We start from the raw sequence: 16,073 nt of genomic DNA on the forward strand, positions 1-16,073 counted from the left end.
CATAGGGCATCTGAAACCTCTGGAAGTAATTAACTGAATGTAGGTTGAGTGAGGCAGTCCCCAGTCTTGGCTTCTCAAACTAAATGTGTGCCACCTATTGGCGGAAGAGAGTGCCGGGAGAAATACTGTGAGATCCTGTCACGTAATGTGAAATGCTGCACTATGCTTTTTCATAAACCTATAATTTCCCTCCAGCTTTGTCAATCTTTGTTTCTGCTTCTCATGGCCGATTGCTGATCTTTTTACTCTCCCTCACACACTCATATTTCTACATGCTTCAATACCTATATTTTGCCAAATCCCATGCACCTATGTTTTGCTTGTAACAGACATCAATCATTTGAGCATTCTGGAAGGGAGGATGGAGTTTCCAAGCCTACTACATTCTCTCCCTGTGTGAAAAACCTTGTGAATTCCATATTACCAAAAGTTTTTTTAAAAATCCGGGCAGGGTATTGCTGAATCTGCAAAGTAAGCTTGGGTTAACTTCAGGGGCTGCTGATGCTGAATATTGCAGCTATTGTGATATCTGCTTAGTGGTCTAGGAAAGGCATGCTGGTTGTCTCATATTGGCCTGCTTCATCTATACAATGTTTTTTTGATGGGAAAATTTAACATTTAATACTGGTTCTGTCCAAAGGTATCCTTTCCACACGTGTCTGTAAAGCAGGAACGGATCATGTCATCCTGCCAGAATGTGATAACTTTTTCCCCCTCAGTGGAATGTATCTTGTTTTTGAAGAGAATCAATCACATGAGAGTGCAGTTTTCCTTTGAAACTGTAAGACAGGATGATTGGGCGAGTTCAACTCAGTGATCCCCCTTTTCCAAGTGTGATGGACCAGGGGGACAGGAAAGGTGGGAACTGGCAACACTTAAACAGATGATAGTTGCCCCAAGGCAAGAAATTTGTGTGTGTGTGTGCATGGAGGTACTATCAGAAGTCTTCAGATGCAGTAGGCTGTTGGGGGCCAGGAGCTATGAATTTTGTATATCAGCTGTGCCTGACAGGTAATTACTAATCTTTCAACTAGACTGACTGCCCAGAATGGATTTTTGTTTAGATTTTTTTTGCATTTGCTGCTTTTTTGAACATTCAGAAACTTGCTTTTAACTCACAAGTAAATCACAATTTAGAACAAGGGAAAATATTTTATTTTAAAAATATTCAACTGTCTAATACATTACACTTCAACAATATTTATAGTAAAGGATCTTACAAGAAACAGCTTTATAATACATTAGTATAAGAATATCCATTATCCACGTGGGACCTCTTCTGTAGTGTAAAAACACACCATACAGCTGAAATGACCATTTGCATAAAAAAAGCTACCAATGATGCCCAGTGATTTTTTTTTTAAAGTCAACACAAGAACAGAATTCAAAATATACAGTTAGTGCAGGCTATACACAGGCTAACCAAATCAATGATGTGGGGACACTGTAGCGGGTTGATCTCCACTTGGTCTGAAATTACGCATAGAAGAATGACTGTTCTCTTGATATGGCTTTTATGAAATTAAAACATCAAAGCAATTCAACAAGCTTCACAGATTGGAGAACTCCACCAATAATGCAAATGGATATATCCAGATGTCAAAGGTATTGGGGGCAGTATTTACAAGGGCCATGGTAAGTCACTAAAATCTACAGGCCCCCCAAGACCTGCATCAGCTTCCAGAAGACTCATGATAACTGCCATCGCTGCCTCGTCATTGCTGGGGCTGCTGGAGCCTTGGTCGTTGTCTATCATATCAATGCCTATATGAGAGTTTTCCCCTGCAAAGAGAGCAGAAATGCTAAAAAAGAACTGAATTTTGTATACTTTTGAGAACAGTTGCATGTATTCAATAAAGCAGACTTAAAAGACACTTTAAGTCTGAAGAGGGGATAGCAATTTTCCATTGTCTTCCCTCTTCCACTTCCCCCCCCATATTCCACTAATCCCCCAGGAATACAACTTCAGCGAGCTGAAGCAGGAGGGGCAAGTCCCACTGCATGAGGTCTGCAGATCGTTGAAAACATGGATATGCTTAAATTGATGGCTAAGAGAAACACACAAGCTAAGGAGGAGTTACTGGCAACCATTCCGTCCTGACAGCTGGGTATGTTCCATTCCAAGAAAATGCCAGTGTTGTGTGTCTTATCTATAATCTTAACTCACAAATACCTAAATGTTGCAATTTATTTCTAAGGCAAAAGGTGGCTGATCTTTATGGCTGCTAACAGTTTAGTGTTGTACTGGCCAATCCAGAATCTAATTATGACACAGTCATTGCTGTCTAGTGAGGTAGATGAAGTCACAGGTGATAGTTTCTTACCAGTATATCTAATTCTCAACATTGCCCCAATTTAAATCCAGAGACTGGGGCCATGAACAAAGACAGATCTTCCTAAAAACCTGAGAAAAGCCCAGGGCTTGCAGAAACATCTGAAATCTTTGGGGAAAAATTAAACTGAGGGATTAACCCCCCCCAAAAAAAATAATACAAGCAGTACCTATATAGTTATTCAATGGCTGTTGCTAGGTAACCACAACAGTATTGCCAGCCTTCAAGCCTTGGTTTTTGTCAGTAAAAGCCAGAGTCCTTTCCTGGGCTGTTTTGGCTTTTGAAGGACTCATGGGACAAGGCCTGGTAGCAGCCACCAGGAAACTTGATACCACATACCTTGTATGACTCACTCAGGCCCAGCAGCTTGCTCCTGTTCAACAGCAGCCACCTCCACAAAAACCAGTGTTGTGTAGTAGTTAAGTTCTGATGTAATGTAATACAGGAGATGGCTTTTGGGACAATTCCTGTGGGTGACTTATCTATGTATAGAATATACCTATTGTCCATTTGTCTGACTGAAATTTCATTCCCTTGTTTGTGTAGGTTGTTTTTAAACAAGATGAATAGACAGTTAATTCAGAGGAAATGTTTGCGTTTACATGGTTTGGGGAAGTAATTTCAAAAGTTCTCCTGTAGATGCCGAACATTTATTTTGAGCAATGTTTTGCTTTCCAACAGACATTTCACACTGTCAGATATTTTGAGGGTTTCATGGAAAAATCAAGTTATTCTAGGAAAGTTGTGAAATCTCTTTTGGATATTCAGCAGCAGCTGGAAGATTAACATCTCTTTTGGATGTTCAGCAGCAGCTGGAAGATTAACAATGTAGAGAGGGAATATGTATCCTACAGCAGCGGTTAGTGACCACTGAAGTCCCAAGGATTTTCTCAATACACCCTCCCTACAGAAAGAGACTTCTTAGAACTCCAAAGCCACTTTTCCCAAGGCATGAGCCAGACTTCAGGGTTCCCGAGTCCTAAGCAGTGGAAGCGGACAGGCACACACTGTACATTATCTTAATCCTTTGTAGTCTTGTCTCTGTCTACTTTCCACAGTTCTACTTACCAAGAATGGAGGAGTTATCAGAATATGGATAGCCTGGATTATCTTGAATCTGTCCTGATAGTAAACTGGCCGGAGGAATGTCTGGAGTTCCACCATTCAAAATCTAAGAAGAAATGTAGGAAAACAGTAGTTACCAGAATAATCGCTATATTGTAGTGCCCAACAGTTCTGATGTAATACAGGGGATGGCTTTTTGGATAATTCCTGTGGGTGTCTGTATATGTCCATTCACCTGACTGAAATTTCATTCCCTTATTTTTGTAGGTCTGTTTTTGAACACAATGCATAGACAGTTAATTCAGAGGAAATGTTTGCGTTTACATGGTTAGGGGAAATAATTTCAAAAGTTAGATGCCAAACACTTAATTTGAGCAATGTTTTGCTTTCCAACAGACATTTCACACATCACATTTTCATTCCAAGGACAATAAAGGTGCTAACTTTTCAATTTCCCTTCTTTTCTCTGGATGATTAAGGAGAATGAAGTTTAATATGCTTTAACAGCAAGAATTTAGGAATACACCACTATTCTGACACCGCAGAATGTAGAAAAATGTCCAAGACGAAAACTTCTATCAAGGATAGATTGTGTGTATATCCTTGTTATATTAACTGACTTTTTCCCTTTGCTTTTATGACATTTTATCTATGTTGCTACGTGAGAAAGATCTTCCATCTGCTTATCCCATTTTTTTCCTTCAGTTATTGAGGACCTTCTGTAACTATAAATGGAAACAAACATCTTGCGATGGAGAGAGCAGGATATAACTCTTTCTAAATACTTCATAAAATAACACCACTATGAATACTTCCTGGAATTTTTAAATAACTTTTAATAGTTTACAGCCAAGGTCTTTGCTTTTTCATAATTGTTTCTGAGATCTGTAAATTTCATGCAATTCAATGATAGTTTTCTGTGATTTTTGTCGCCTGATTTTTTTTTTAAGAGGCAAGGGGGAAAGTTTCTGTCATCTCTTAGCTGGTGATTATTGAAAACATTTGTATCCCCTTTACCCCAGCTTACAGTAATATACAGAAAACATAGTACAACAGAGTTACTCAAGCTACAAGGTGTTAAAATACAAGAAATGCCTCATATGTATTTCAAATTAACCAGGTGACTCAACTAGAATTTTCTTTACAAGTGATTCAGGCCCAGTCACAGGTTGATCAAGTTATCACAAGGGAGCTTTCCTCTCAATGAAGGCAGCCTATCTTAAGAAAGGGAGGATGAGTCACCATTGGGAAACCTCAAATTAGTATGCTTATCTTAAAACTACAGTAATCTATTATACTATCATCTTGGACATGTTTTAACAGTTGGCGAATTATACTCTTTAAGATGCTCTGCGTACGCTGAATATTTGTTGTGATCTTCAGTTAGCTGTAAGACTTCTGCTTGAGGGATGGGACTTACTCTCCCTGCCCCGTGGTTCAGGGGCTCCTCAGCAATAACACCGAGTACAGTGTTGGTGCCTGCAATGGCAGGTAGGAACACACACACACACCATAACAAGTGTTCTTCCACTGGTGGAAAATAAGGCATGGATGAAACCCTATGTGCTTATTTCTTAACTGGGGGTGGGATCATTTTAGGCTGCCATGTGAAGGGAGAGGGAAGAAATTCCTGCTCCACAAATGGAAATCTCTGGTGGATTCCAAGCCATTGTATGGAAGAGTCAATGGCTTGGTTTGCACGTTATTGTATTCACAATATGGTCATAATTCATCAGCCACTGTAGAATCGTATAGGATGATATTAGCTACTTTTTGGTTAATGAAGGGCATAATCCTCTCTGTCCAATGTCAGTTATACACTCCACATTATAATACATGACTACGTATTTTTTACTTGCAGAGCATTACACATTAATTGAAACAAAACCCCACTGAAAACCATAGTAGTAATAAATGTACACCAGCAGATGGCACAAGAGGATCTCGAAAAATAACCTCCCATCAGTAAGAATTTGATTTACTGTAATTCAGCCTACCACACACAGATTTACCTATTTCACATGGTATTTTTCTGTTTCCTGTGATATTTTTATGGCCTAATCTGTGGTGTTAACATAAATTTATGCTGCTATTACAATGTTCTTTAAAAAGACACCCTGAAAATTATGCTCTGGCAAAAGTAACTTCTGCATGTCAGGCCTGCATTAGAACTCATCTACCGTTAAAGACTGTCTGCTTTCAAAGTGTTATTTCTCCCTTTGCTTTACCCACCTCAGTCATCCCACCTGTGAAAAAACAGAGGGGTTGACAGAACTCTTACTGAAGGATTTAAAATATGCATATTTTATGCAAAAATCTGTAGTGTATGCAGTGTGAATGGTGTTACCCCCATTGCCCCCAACACAAACTCTGAACTGCCACTCCCTCCAGAGCAGCTTCGTTCCCCTCCCTCTCCTCCTGTCCTCTTCCGGCAATGCACCCAAACCCCACTCGACCCTTTTTGCCTTTTCTCCATTCATTTTTCTCTCTCTCTCTCTCTCTCTCTCTTTCTACAACACCCTTTTCTTCTCATGCTTTTCTTTTTGAACACAGTAAATGCACACCCACCAGGGCAGCTTCCACTGGGACTGTCTTATTGCTTATTCCCCAGTTAATGTGATTTATTAGCTTTGAGTATATTTCTCAAATCACAGTGTATTCTACTGTATAGCCTCTGACCCAGACTTCCCTTCCTGCTTTTTCTTTACCTATGTTAAAAGATCAAGTGTAGCTCAATTCAATATTGCCTCCCTTCTCCCCGCAATACTTTCACTAGAAATATCACCTCCAAAATTGCAGCCATGTATATGCATATCTTAGATCCCTGGCCAGAGTCAGGAGGTGCACATGTAAAACTTGCACCATCTCACCCCTCCCGCTGCCTCCTGGCAACAATGGCCTTGTTAGAAAAACTCTTTTGTGTGCTATGTGCCATCAAGTTGCTTCTAACTTATGGCAACCCACGCATGTTTTGCTCCTTCTAGTGATCGATTTGATATCATGTCACTTTATGTCCGGCATAGATCTTTGCAGATTTAAACTGCAGGTTTTTATGGTGGACAAAAAGCAATGTCATATCAAATCGACCACTAGAGGGAGCAAAACACATGCAGAACAGAAACATCCCCCACCCCGCCCCAAGAATAGGAACCAGAATACACAAGCAAGGGAAATGAGAATGCAGAAAAGCCCCATGATGCGACCCAAGTCCAATAGCCTCATTTTAGCTTTTAGGGAGATTTCAAGCTTGATTTGATCTAGAAGCCGCTTATTTTTCTTTTTGGCAGTACACAGTATTTGTATGTGTCCTGTACTGTAATTTGCGGTTTTTACCTTGGCCATGCTACAGCCACTTTGTGGGCTCATCTTTATGAAGATATTCAGCACTGGTTCTCAGCCTTACAATGCTGAAAATATTCAGCTATTTTTTTTATTTCATTGCTCAGTAGCCAGTGGAGTTGGGCCACTACTAATTATATCTGATTCTTGACTACCTGAAAGAAGGTTTTGGAAAAGTCCAGCTCCTCCATCAAGAAAGCCAGTAAAGCACCTAAAGCAACATGTGTGCATGTCAGGATGAGACAATATATAATGGATTAATGCTTCAGAGTTATTTGTAAGTCGGCCATGTTACAGCTCATATGATACCAGTTCATAACCCTTGCTGCCCCTGGGCCTCCAACCCTATAAACTGTTGTTGACCATAAGCAAACTGAAGTTACTAATTAGCTCAGCTTTTTAGTTTCAATGAAGCCATAGCATTGGGTCCTTCCAAATGGCGCACGTGGGCTCACAGCAGTCTGACCATACCAGGAATCATCAGCCCCCACCTTGTAGAATGGCCTGCCTGAGAAAGTCCCAAAGGCCCCCATTCTTCTGGCATTCCACAAACTATGTAAAACAGAATTGTTCAGGAGGACATTTTTTTCTCAGAGAATAAGGCTATATTATAAAGCAGTGATTCTTTGGAGGTCTTTAAGCAGAGGTTGGATGGCCATCTGTCTGGAGCGCTTTGATTGTGGGATCCTGCATGGCAGGGGGTTTGACTGGATGGCCCTTGAGGTCTCTTCCAACCTTGTGTGATTTAGGATGGTGCTTTAATAACAGGAACATGACTGTGGCCTATATCACTGTGTATAGTTTATACTATCTGTTTGGTGCGTGTATTATCTTGCTCTAACTACCTTGTTTTCTACCTATGTAATTCCACTTGTTTGGCAGTGTTAACTCCCTGCCCCCCTCCTTTTATATTATTTTATGCCAACTGAGGGGTAACCTGCCGCCTGTCTCCAGCAAGAAGAGTGGTATCTAGGCACCATTTGGAATTTCTTAACTTTGAACAGGGATTTTATTGTTTTAAATTTATAATTTATATTGTTCATTTTATTTTTGATTATAGTGATATATTTTAAATGATGTCACCGGCTCTGAGCCTGGCTTCGGCTGGGGAGGGCGGGCTACAAATTGCAAAAATAAACATATCATGTCTAATACTCATGCTTTGTTTTCAGATTTCTGTAATCTGAGGCCTATCACTTTGCTTATCAGATTCTACTGATTGCACTGGCTTGTGTGGTTTAATCCACCTTTAGTCTTAATGAGAGAGGCAAACTACAACATAAATAAATAAACCATTCTGCAAATCAGATATAATCTTTTAAACTTTGTTGAACGGTAAGTCATGATGATAAAGCAAGGAAAGGTCGAAGGTGCTTACAGAGCTGCCATCTTACCTTTTTCCCTCCCGGGGAGGAAGTGTCAGGGGGAGGGGTGCTGGTCATGTTCAGTGGGCTAGAGCCGCAGCTGGAGGGCGAAGAGCCCCTTATCCTAGCACAGGAAAAAAGAACATCCAGATTAAAAAGGTCACACAAAACAATGCACTTGGCCTTGGGGCGTCACAACTCATGGGTTCACGTATCAGATTTTTCACTCAGTCACTGCAGGTTGAGTATCCCTTAACTGGACTGCTTGGGACCAGAAGTGGTCCGTATTTCGGATCTTTCTGTATACTGGAAATTTTTTGGAAGTTTTGCATATACATCATGAGTTATCGTGGGGATGAAAGTCAAATTCATTTACGTTTTATATACACTTTATACACATAGCCTGAATATAATTTTAAACAATATTTTAAAAATAATCTTCTGTACATTGAACCATCAGAAAGCAAAGGGGTAACTATCTCACCAGAATACCTGTATCAGCTGTTAAACAAGAGCAACAAAAAACAATAAACTAACAACGGCAGGCTTTCAGTCTCCACCTATGATGCAATGTACAACGTATTTTATTTTTTTAGGTGAGAGGAAACATTGAAAGCAGGCAGCATGGATCTATCTGCATGCTTACTCAAAGGGTCCGGTTTTCAGACCAGTCCAGTTATGGGATGTCTGGATAAGGGATACTCTACCTGTAGTCCTAACAGGGTGCCATCAGTAGGAGATCCTTCTTCATATGATGGCCAGGGTTAGAATCACCACACTAGAACTTTGGATTTTGTTGTGCTTTTAGCTAAGCGTGTTTAACTTTTCTGGTTTATGGAGCTCTAGTGTTTTCACTGATGTCCCTTCAGGGCTGGAAGCAGCAAAAGTAACATGAGGAATTTCACACTAACTATTGGGCTGCCCTCACCTTCAGATCTCAGGAGCTCAGCAGGGTCAGCCCTGGTTAGTAATTGGATAGGAGACCACCAAGGAACTCCAGGGTCTCTATGCAGACAAAGGCAATGGCAAACCACTCCTGTTGTTAGTCTCTTGCCTTGAAAACCCTTTGGGGTTGCCATAATTCGGCTGCAACTTGACAGTACTTTACACACACACAACTATTGAGTTGGAGCCATCAGAAGAGTTTATAAAAGGTGTTGGCATAGGGTATCTTGCCCTGCCTTCCTCTTCCCCAGGAGCCCACCATTTCGTCCTGGAACTCTTCTCTGAGGACTGGCAGAGTTTCACAAGCAAAATGAGCCACAGGATAGGCGTGTGCAGCCATGAGGGGAAACCAAATAAAACTGCATCACTTTCACGCTTCTGCAGACATAGACGTGAATAGAAGAGGGAAAGGGAGGTGAGTTTATTCAGTCTCAGTACTGCAGCCCCTTGTCCTGCGGCACATTTTGCTTGTAAGGCAAACCCCCCCCCCCAACACACAAACTGTCTAAAGCAGAAGAACTCCTAATGCCTCACTCCAGTATATTATGATACTGCCTCTTTAAGACTCAACATGGGGTTAGGAAAGAGTCTTTTAGTTCCCACTGAGGACAGCATGGGAAAAAGCCACTTTACATTGAGACTTAAATCCATTTTATGTTAAGGCCTAAAATACCTTGTTTTAGAGCCATCCTTGAGTGTGCGGGCTCCACACCACATAACAGTCACTTGATAGTTTTTTGGACTTGGATTTTGGACCAGTAGACAACTTTTGCCTACTTTGCAAATACATGAATTCAGCTGAGAATAATATGTCAACCAGAGGAAAGCCAACTAGCAAGAGATTGTGAATTTGGGCATTTCCTCACACAAAGTAAAACGACCCAATTTGGCTTTGACTTTACACCTCATGCATCACACATTTATCTCCAAAACTGTTAATACAGTGACTATCAGGGAATTCATTTACTCTTGGTGTTATATATACACAACAGAGCCGGAGTTTCCTCACCTGTGAATCTCCATAATTTCTTCAGCAATCATCCTACCAATTTTACCAGCTCCAGCTCTTGTTCCACCTGGAATTCCAGGAACAGTTGGAAGGGCCCGCTTCGGGCCACCTTAAAAAAAAAAAAGAGGGAGAAAGAATATGGCAAAGGAAGACAGTGAAAAAGAGCTAATATGATAGCAAGGATAATGATAAATATCAGTGGCAATTCTCACAGCTTCAGGTCTTCCCTTCCATGTGCAAGGTGGCAATAACACTCATTTGCCTTATTGTATGTGATATGCACTGAACACTGCAGTGCTATATAATAGTTACCTATTAAAATATTTTTAAAAAATGTCTGTACCTTTCTATACATTTAAGAGATTTACAAATACTGAAACAACTAAGCATCTAATTTTCAACATGGCACCATTTGTGACTACTTAAATTCGAAGACTGGACCCATGAACAGATGACATATCTTTCTACAAACATGTGAAAATCCCCAGGTTTCCAGGGAAAAAAAACTAACATCACACAAAAATAACCCACACATGGGAGGGGTGCTAGTCAATCACAGCAATACTGCCAGCCTTCAAGCCTTGGTTCCTGTCAGTAAAAAGGCAGTGGGAGGGTACAGGGCCCTGTCAAGGCCTCTTTGGGCCTTTGAGGGAAGTCTTACTGAGCTAAGCCAGGCAGCAACCATTGACAGGCCCAGGGAGATAAATAAGAGGGCTCTCTCCAAGCTATCACAAGGCTTGGCTCCTAGGTTTCAGTACTGCTCAAAGAAGACCCTACCACTGCACCCCTCACCATTTTACCTCCATAATGCTCCCAGCAGTCCTACTGAACTACAGGCACACCTTCAGGGGGCACTGAAGTCTGCAGCAATAGGGGGAGTTGGGAAAACTGCTATTTCCATAGTGCAGCACTGCTCACACTGAGCAGGAGGTAAGACACAGTCTTTAGCCGTGCACAATTCAAATACAGTTTTTGTTTTCTTTGATGAAAAACATTAGATGCCAGAAATGCATGAAAATGATTTTAAATTGTATGGACTACAAATTTTTGCATGTTTTCCAGCCCACCTAAACCCACCTTCGTTTGTCCACCTACACAATTTAGTGATGTGACATATGTGACTTTAGTATAATCACTGACATAAATTATTGCAGTATGAAAAAGAGAAAATTGGAAGTTCCCGTCAAACTTGTTATGTTATTGTATGTTCACTTCATTACACACAGGGTCCACTTTGTGTGTATATATAATTATACAAACTAACTTCATAAACAAGGCTTACATTGTAATTAATCATACAGTGAAGGAGGTTTGCTGAATGAAGCAATTATTTGTAGGATATCTGCAGAAATCTTAAGAGCTATGTCTTTAAAAATATATTTGAAGATAGCTGCTGCCAGACCCAGGGAAGGAGAAAAATCACTGGGTTCTCATTTCCATCAATAACAAAAGCAAGCCAGTTAGCTAGTCAGCTTCCAATTTGGGAGTATCTTTTCAATCTGAGGCTACATGTCCAAATGACTGCCAATAAATACCTGCACCAGAGGCTATACACATATTAGCTATCTGGGGTTTCCATATTAATCGTTTCTCTATGAACGAAGCCTCTTCTTGTGCGTATGAAGACAGATTATGTGATCACTGTTTACAAGAGCTGTTGCTAGGAGACTGGCATCCTCAGTACGGTTGCTTCTGTAACCAACGGCTTTAAAAATGTTTACCTTCAGGGAACCCTTTCTACATGTCATTGGCTGCCATGGAACTGCTGCTCTAGCTCTCAGTCTCTGTTCACTTGGGCGGCTGACCAGGCCTATTGTGCTTCATCACTGTTCTGTACCGGGCTGGGCAGAAGGTCCCTCGGGAATGGCTAGTCACTCTCCAAGCAATTAAAAGTAGCTCTCATCACGCCACCAGTGATGCCATAGTCACATCCTTATCCTTCCCTTTAAATCCACTGCATCACCTTCTCTCCTCTTTTCTCTTTTGTGACAAGGAGAAAGAGGGCAGGCATGGTTGCACCTTTTCTCTGGAAGGGAAAAGGACCACGCAAGCTCCCTTTCCCATCTGCCTCTCCTTCTTTATGCATGTGCGGGCACGCACACCTTTGCTCTGCACAAGAAAGGAACATGCTATTGACTCTTTCCCTCTGTATCAAAGCTGCTATTCCCTCTTCCAGTAAAGACATAGAGTTAACCATATTTTTCCCTCATAGGGCAAGTTACTATTGGGTGTGTGTTGCATTGGGAAAATGGCAGAGGAAAGGTTTCCCCATCCAAACAGTGCAGACCTGCTCTAAAATACGTGTGTGTGTGTGTGTGTACAAGCTACCATTTTGTGACTGACAGCTCCCAAGGTTCTTCAAAAAAAAATGTTGCTCCACTGTTCTATATGAACTGAGAATGTACTCAAAACTTTGTAGGACCAAATATGGAAAAAAATTCATTCAGATGAACCTTAGTCTTACTGAGTTTGTCACTGAGAAACCCAAAGATTTCCTGGAGACACTCTGAATGTACCTGTTCTATGAACACCCTAACTAAAGCTGTAACCTCCGCTTGTGCAGAAAGGCAGGACCGAAATGTTCTGGATAAATAATTTGCCTAAAGACATTCTCCAGCCGTCTTTCTCTGCATCTTCAAATTAAATGGCCTCCCTAATAGGTGAACCTATTCCTCAGCATCTCCATCCAAGTAAGGGGAGAGAGCACTGACAGAGGCTACTATGAATCCCAGTACGGGAAATGCAGGGGTCATGCCCTTGCCTGCCTAAGCACATTGGCTTGTTTCATCGTATCAGGATCTTTTATGTAAGTGAGCGTAGGCTAGCCAAGGTTTCTACGTACTTTCAGCTTATTATCTGTAATCAGCCCAAAGTAAAAAACAAAAAACAAAAGAGAGAGATCAATTTCATGACATGCTAAGTAGGACGCCCCAAGTGGGATAATCCATAGTTACCAAACGAAAAATAGCCTATCTGGTCTGCTGTAAATACCTGGTAAGGTAAGCTAAATGTAATTAAACTCTGAACAGCTCTTCATGTTTTTGATTCTACATTGCTCTTTGTTGCTATACAATCCAGCTGATACTTAAAAGATGGCGCTTTTTGAAAAGCGACCAAAAAAAGCCACGATACACGGTATATTTTTCACCCAGCAAACCAACTGCTTAGTAATCGGTACGTTAGACTAGTTAGCAGTTCTCCCCCCCACCTTCCTTTCAAGGTTTTGGTTGTGAATTATGACGACCACAGCCTTTGCCCATGTTGGATTTCTACAAGAACACCTTTGGCTCAGTGGCACTGAATCTCCTCTGTATATACAGCAGTCCAAGATTCCATACCCTGCATCATAAAGTTGAAGGGTCATGGCTGGACAAGGTTCCACCAGTCAGAGCAGATCATTCTAGGCTAGATGGGGAGGGGCGGTGGCTCAGTGGTAGAGCATCTGCTTGGCATGCAGAAGGTCCCAGGTCCAATCCCTGGCATTTCCAGTTAAAGGGGCTAGGCAAGTAGGTGATGTGAAAACCCTCTGCCTGAGACCCTGGAGAGTACACAATACTGACTTTGATGGACCAAGGGTCTGATTCAATATAAGGCAGCTTCATGTGTTCAATGTGTAGATGGACCATGGCTCTTACTCAAAGTCGCAGTGTATGTCAGCTCTGAGTCTTGGCCTATCATAATCGGAGTTATCATATTAAGAACATGTCAAAGAAACAGAAGACAGGGGAAGTGATTTGAGGATGGAGAGGGAAAGGGGCAGACCGCAACCCATTCCCTTGCAGATGTCTGATAGGCTGTGAAGACCCCTTGGGCAACTATGTTTGCATCATCATCTAAAATAAAGCATCAGCATGGGACTTCATATGACAGATGGAGGGGAAAAGACATGCACCTTATGCATAAGCTTATAGCCACTGCATATCCCTTTCTTCTCTTATACAGGCTTCTTCCTTTAAATTGTCTGAGGACATTTTCAGGATCCTTCCCCAGGCAAATATAATGGCTAGGCTAGACGAGAGGATCACGTCTTGTGATTTGCAGGGGTAAAACAGAGACAATCTTAATTCATTTTGTTAATAAGTCCCTGTACTGCAGGCAGTGTATACTTATTTGGGAATGTACGCATACTTATTATTCAGAGTGTGCGTTGGATGTTTCTTTTCTCTCATCTAGAAGATGCCCTTAAAAACCACCGGCTTCAAGTAAGTACCAAGACTTCACTGACTGAAGCGGAACACCAGCCTGGCAGAAGAAGATAGTACAAAGCAAATCACTTTATTAAAATGTTCTCCTTACCTTCTCCAGCCTGGAGTACGCTGTCCATGCTGTGCGGCGAAGCTGCAAGCTGTGGAAAAGTTGCATCTCCACCATCAAGTACATTGGTACTGGGGGGTTCAACGAAACAGAAGAACAAATGAAGCATCCACCTGAATGTGCCTAGTTAAACAAACTTATTAAAGGCACGCTTCCCCTTTTCATATCACTGGGGTGGATCCAGCCATCTTTTCTGCAAATGAAAAAGGGAATAAGGGTTCCTTCTGACCACCCAAAAAGATCATGGGACCTGCACAGACAAAAGCCATGTGGGACAGGGGCTGTAGTAAGGAGGGAAATTGGACAAGATTGAGTGAAAAAGTTGGTTGGATCCACCATCAAGGAAGTGATTACAATGAATAAGATACAAAGAAATTATGTATTTTGGATTAAAACCTTTAGAACCAGGACAAATATTACAGAAATGCAGGGAAGTAGAAGTCATGCATGAGTAACGCAGCATGTGCCACTTCTGTTATAAAATGTATAGGGGAACTCTCAGATCTCATCCTTGGCAAGGTTCACTGACCATGGGCCCTACCTCACAAATTACAGTGCAAACAGGAAAAGTACAAATGCTATTCAGCCATTCTTCTAGTTTCCCACTTCTACTTATGACTTGAACAGACTCAAAGATTCTAGATTAACACCTGGTCAGCTACTGGATATGTCCCCCTGGCCAAATCTAATTTAATTGGAGTACTATCAAAGCAGGGCATGCCAACCAAAGTAGTTCCCATCCCTAGCCCTAGGGTAACCATGAAGGAAAAGATCGTTATCTATCACCAAGTTGAATAATTCTTCTTGAATCCTGCTCTCCAATGGTGGTACACGTAGCCTGGATTAAACCAGTTAATTTGTTTAGGGTTTTTAGTTACAGAGGGTCCAGTTGAATGCAAAAATTAGGACGAGATGGCTTTCTGGCTCAACTCTTATCATTATTTGAAGAAATGGATCTCAAAAAGTGCATTACTTGAGCTGAATGAACTCTTTTGGGGGGGAAAAACACCAAAATCTTGTCAACATTTTAATATTTCAGGCACCACTGTACTTAGAGCTCAGTTCAGTAAACCAAGTCATACCTCCGCATCTATAGAAACACACTTCAGCAGATGGAATAACTGCTAAGTATGAGAGTAGACACAAACTGTAAGACTAGACTCTTGTTCTTCATTGCTGAATACAGTACAACTAGAGGATTTTCCTGATAGAAGGGTTTTTATGCTTTTGCAAGAATGCTTGGCAGTGGTGGAAAGTGCCTCGTAGGGTTTTCAAGGCAAGAGACATTCAGAGGTGGCTTGCCATTGCCTGCCTCTGTGTGGGCTGAGAGAACTGTGACTGGCCCAAGGTCACCCAGAAGGCTTCCTGTGGAAGAGTGGGGAATCGAGCCCGGTTCTCCAGATCAGAGTCTGCCGCTCTTAACCACTATGCCACACTGCCTTACCATCTTAATAAAAACTACTTTTATTAATTTTATTATTACAAACTTGGACAGTATTCCTTGTTTTGTTGCTTAGACAGCAGTGCTCTATGTCAACCCTGTGAAATAACATATACAAAGGTATTTGGGGTTTATTTACTACTCGAAGCCACATTCCAATATATTACAGGGTAGTCAATGCCCCCTGCATCCTGTTTGGGGTGGCAGAAATCAGTGTCTTTCACAACACCAAAAGCCTTAAAGCAAAGTGTTTATTTTGAGTA

The 16,073-nt window shown here is 41.4% G+C and overlaps 1 protein-coding gene across 1 annotated transcript in view; it reads right to left on the reverse strand.

Annotated features, from left to right (window-relative positions):
• Nucleotides 1-1,364: 1,364 nt before the first annotated feature.
• Nucleotides 1,365-16,073, reverse strand: part of BMAL1 (basic helix-loop-helix ARNT like 1) — a 32,963-nt gene continuing 18,254 nt past the window's right edge. The window contains exons 14-18 of the mRNA XM_056851015.1: nucleotides 14,352-14,440; nucleotides 10,056-10,164; nucleotides 8,132-8,225; nucleotides 3,402-3,504; nucleotides 1,365-1,782 (exon numbers count right to left, since the gene is read on the reverse strand). Of these exons, the coding sequence (XP_056706993.1) occupies nucleotides 1,622-1,782; nucleotides 3,402-3,504; nucleotides 8,132-8,225; nucleotides 10,056-10,164; nucleotides 14,352-14,440 (556 nt within the window). The 3' untranslated portion in view covers nucleotides 1,365-1,621. The remainder of the gene's footprint in view (nucleotides 1,783-3,401; nucleotides 3,505-8,131; nucleotides 8,226-10,055; nucleotides 10,165-14,351; nucleotides 14,441-16,073) is intronic.

The sequence above is a fragment of the Euleptes europaea genome, chromosome 6 (genome assembly GCF_029931775.1).
Source record: "Euleptes europaea isolate rEulEur1 chromosome 6, rEulEur1.hap1, whole genome shotgun sequence".
In the NCBI taxonomy this organism is placed as follows: Eukaryota; Metazoa; Chordata; class Lepidosauria; order Squamata; family Sphaerodactylidae; genus Euleptes; species Euleptes europaea.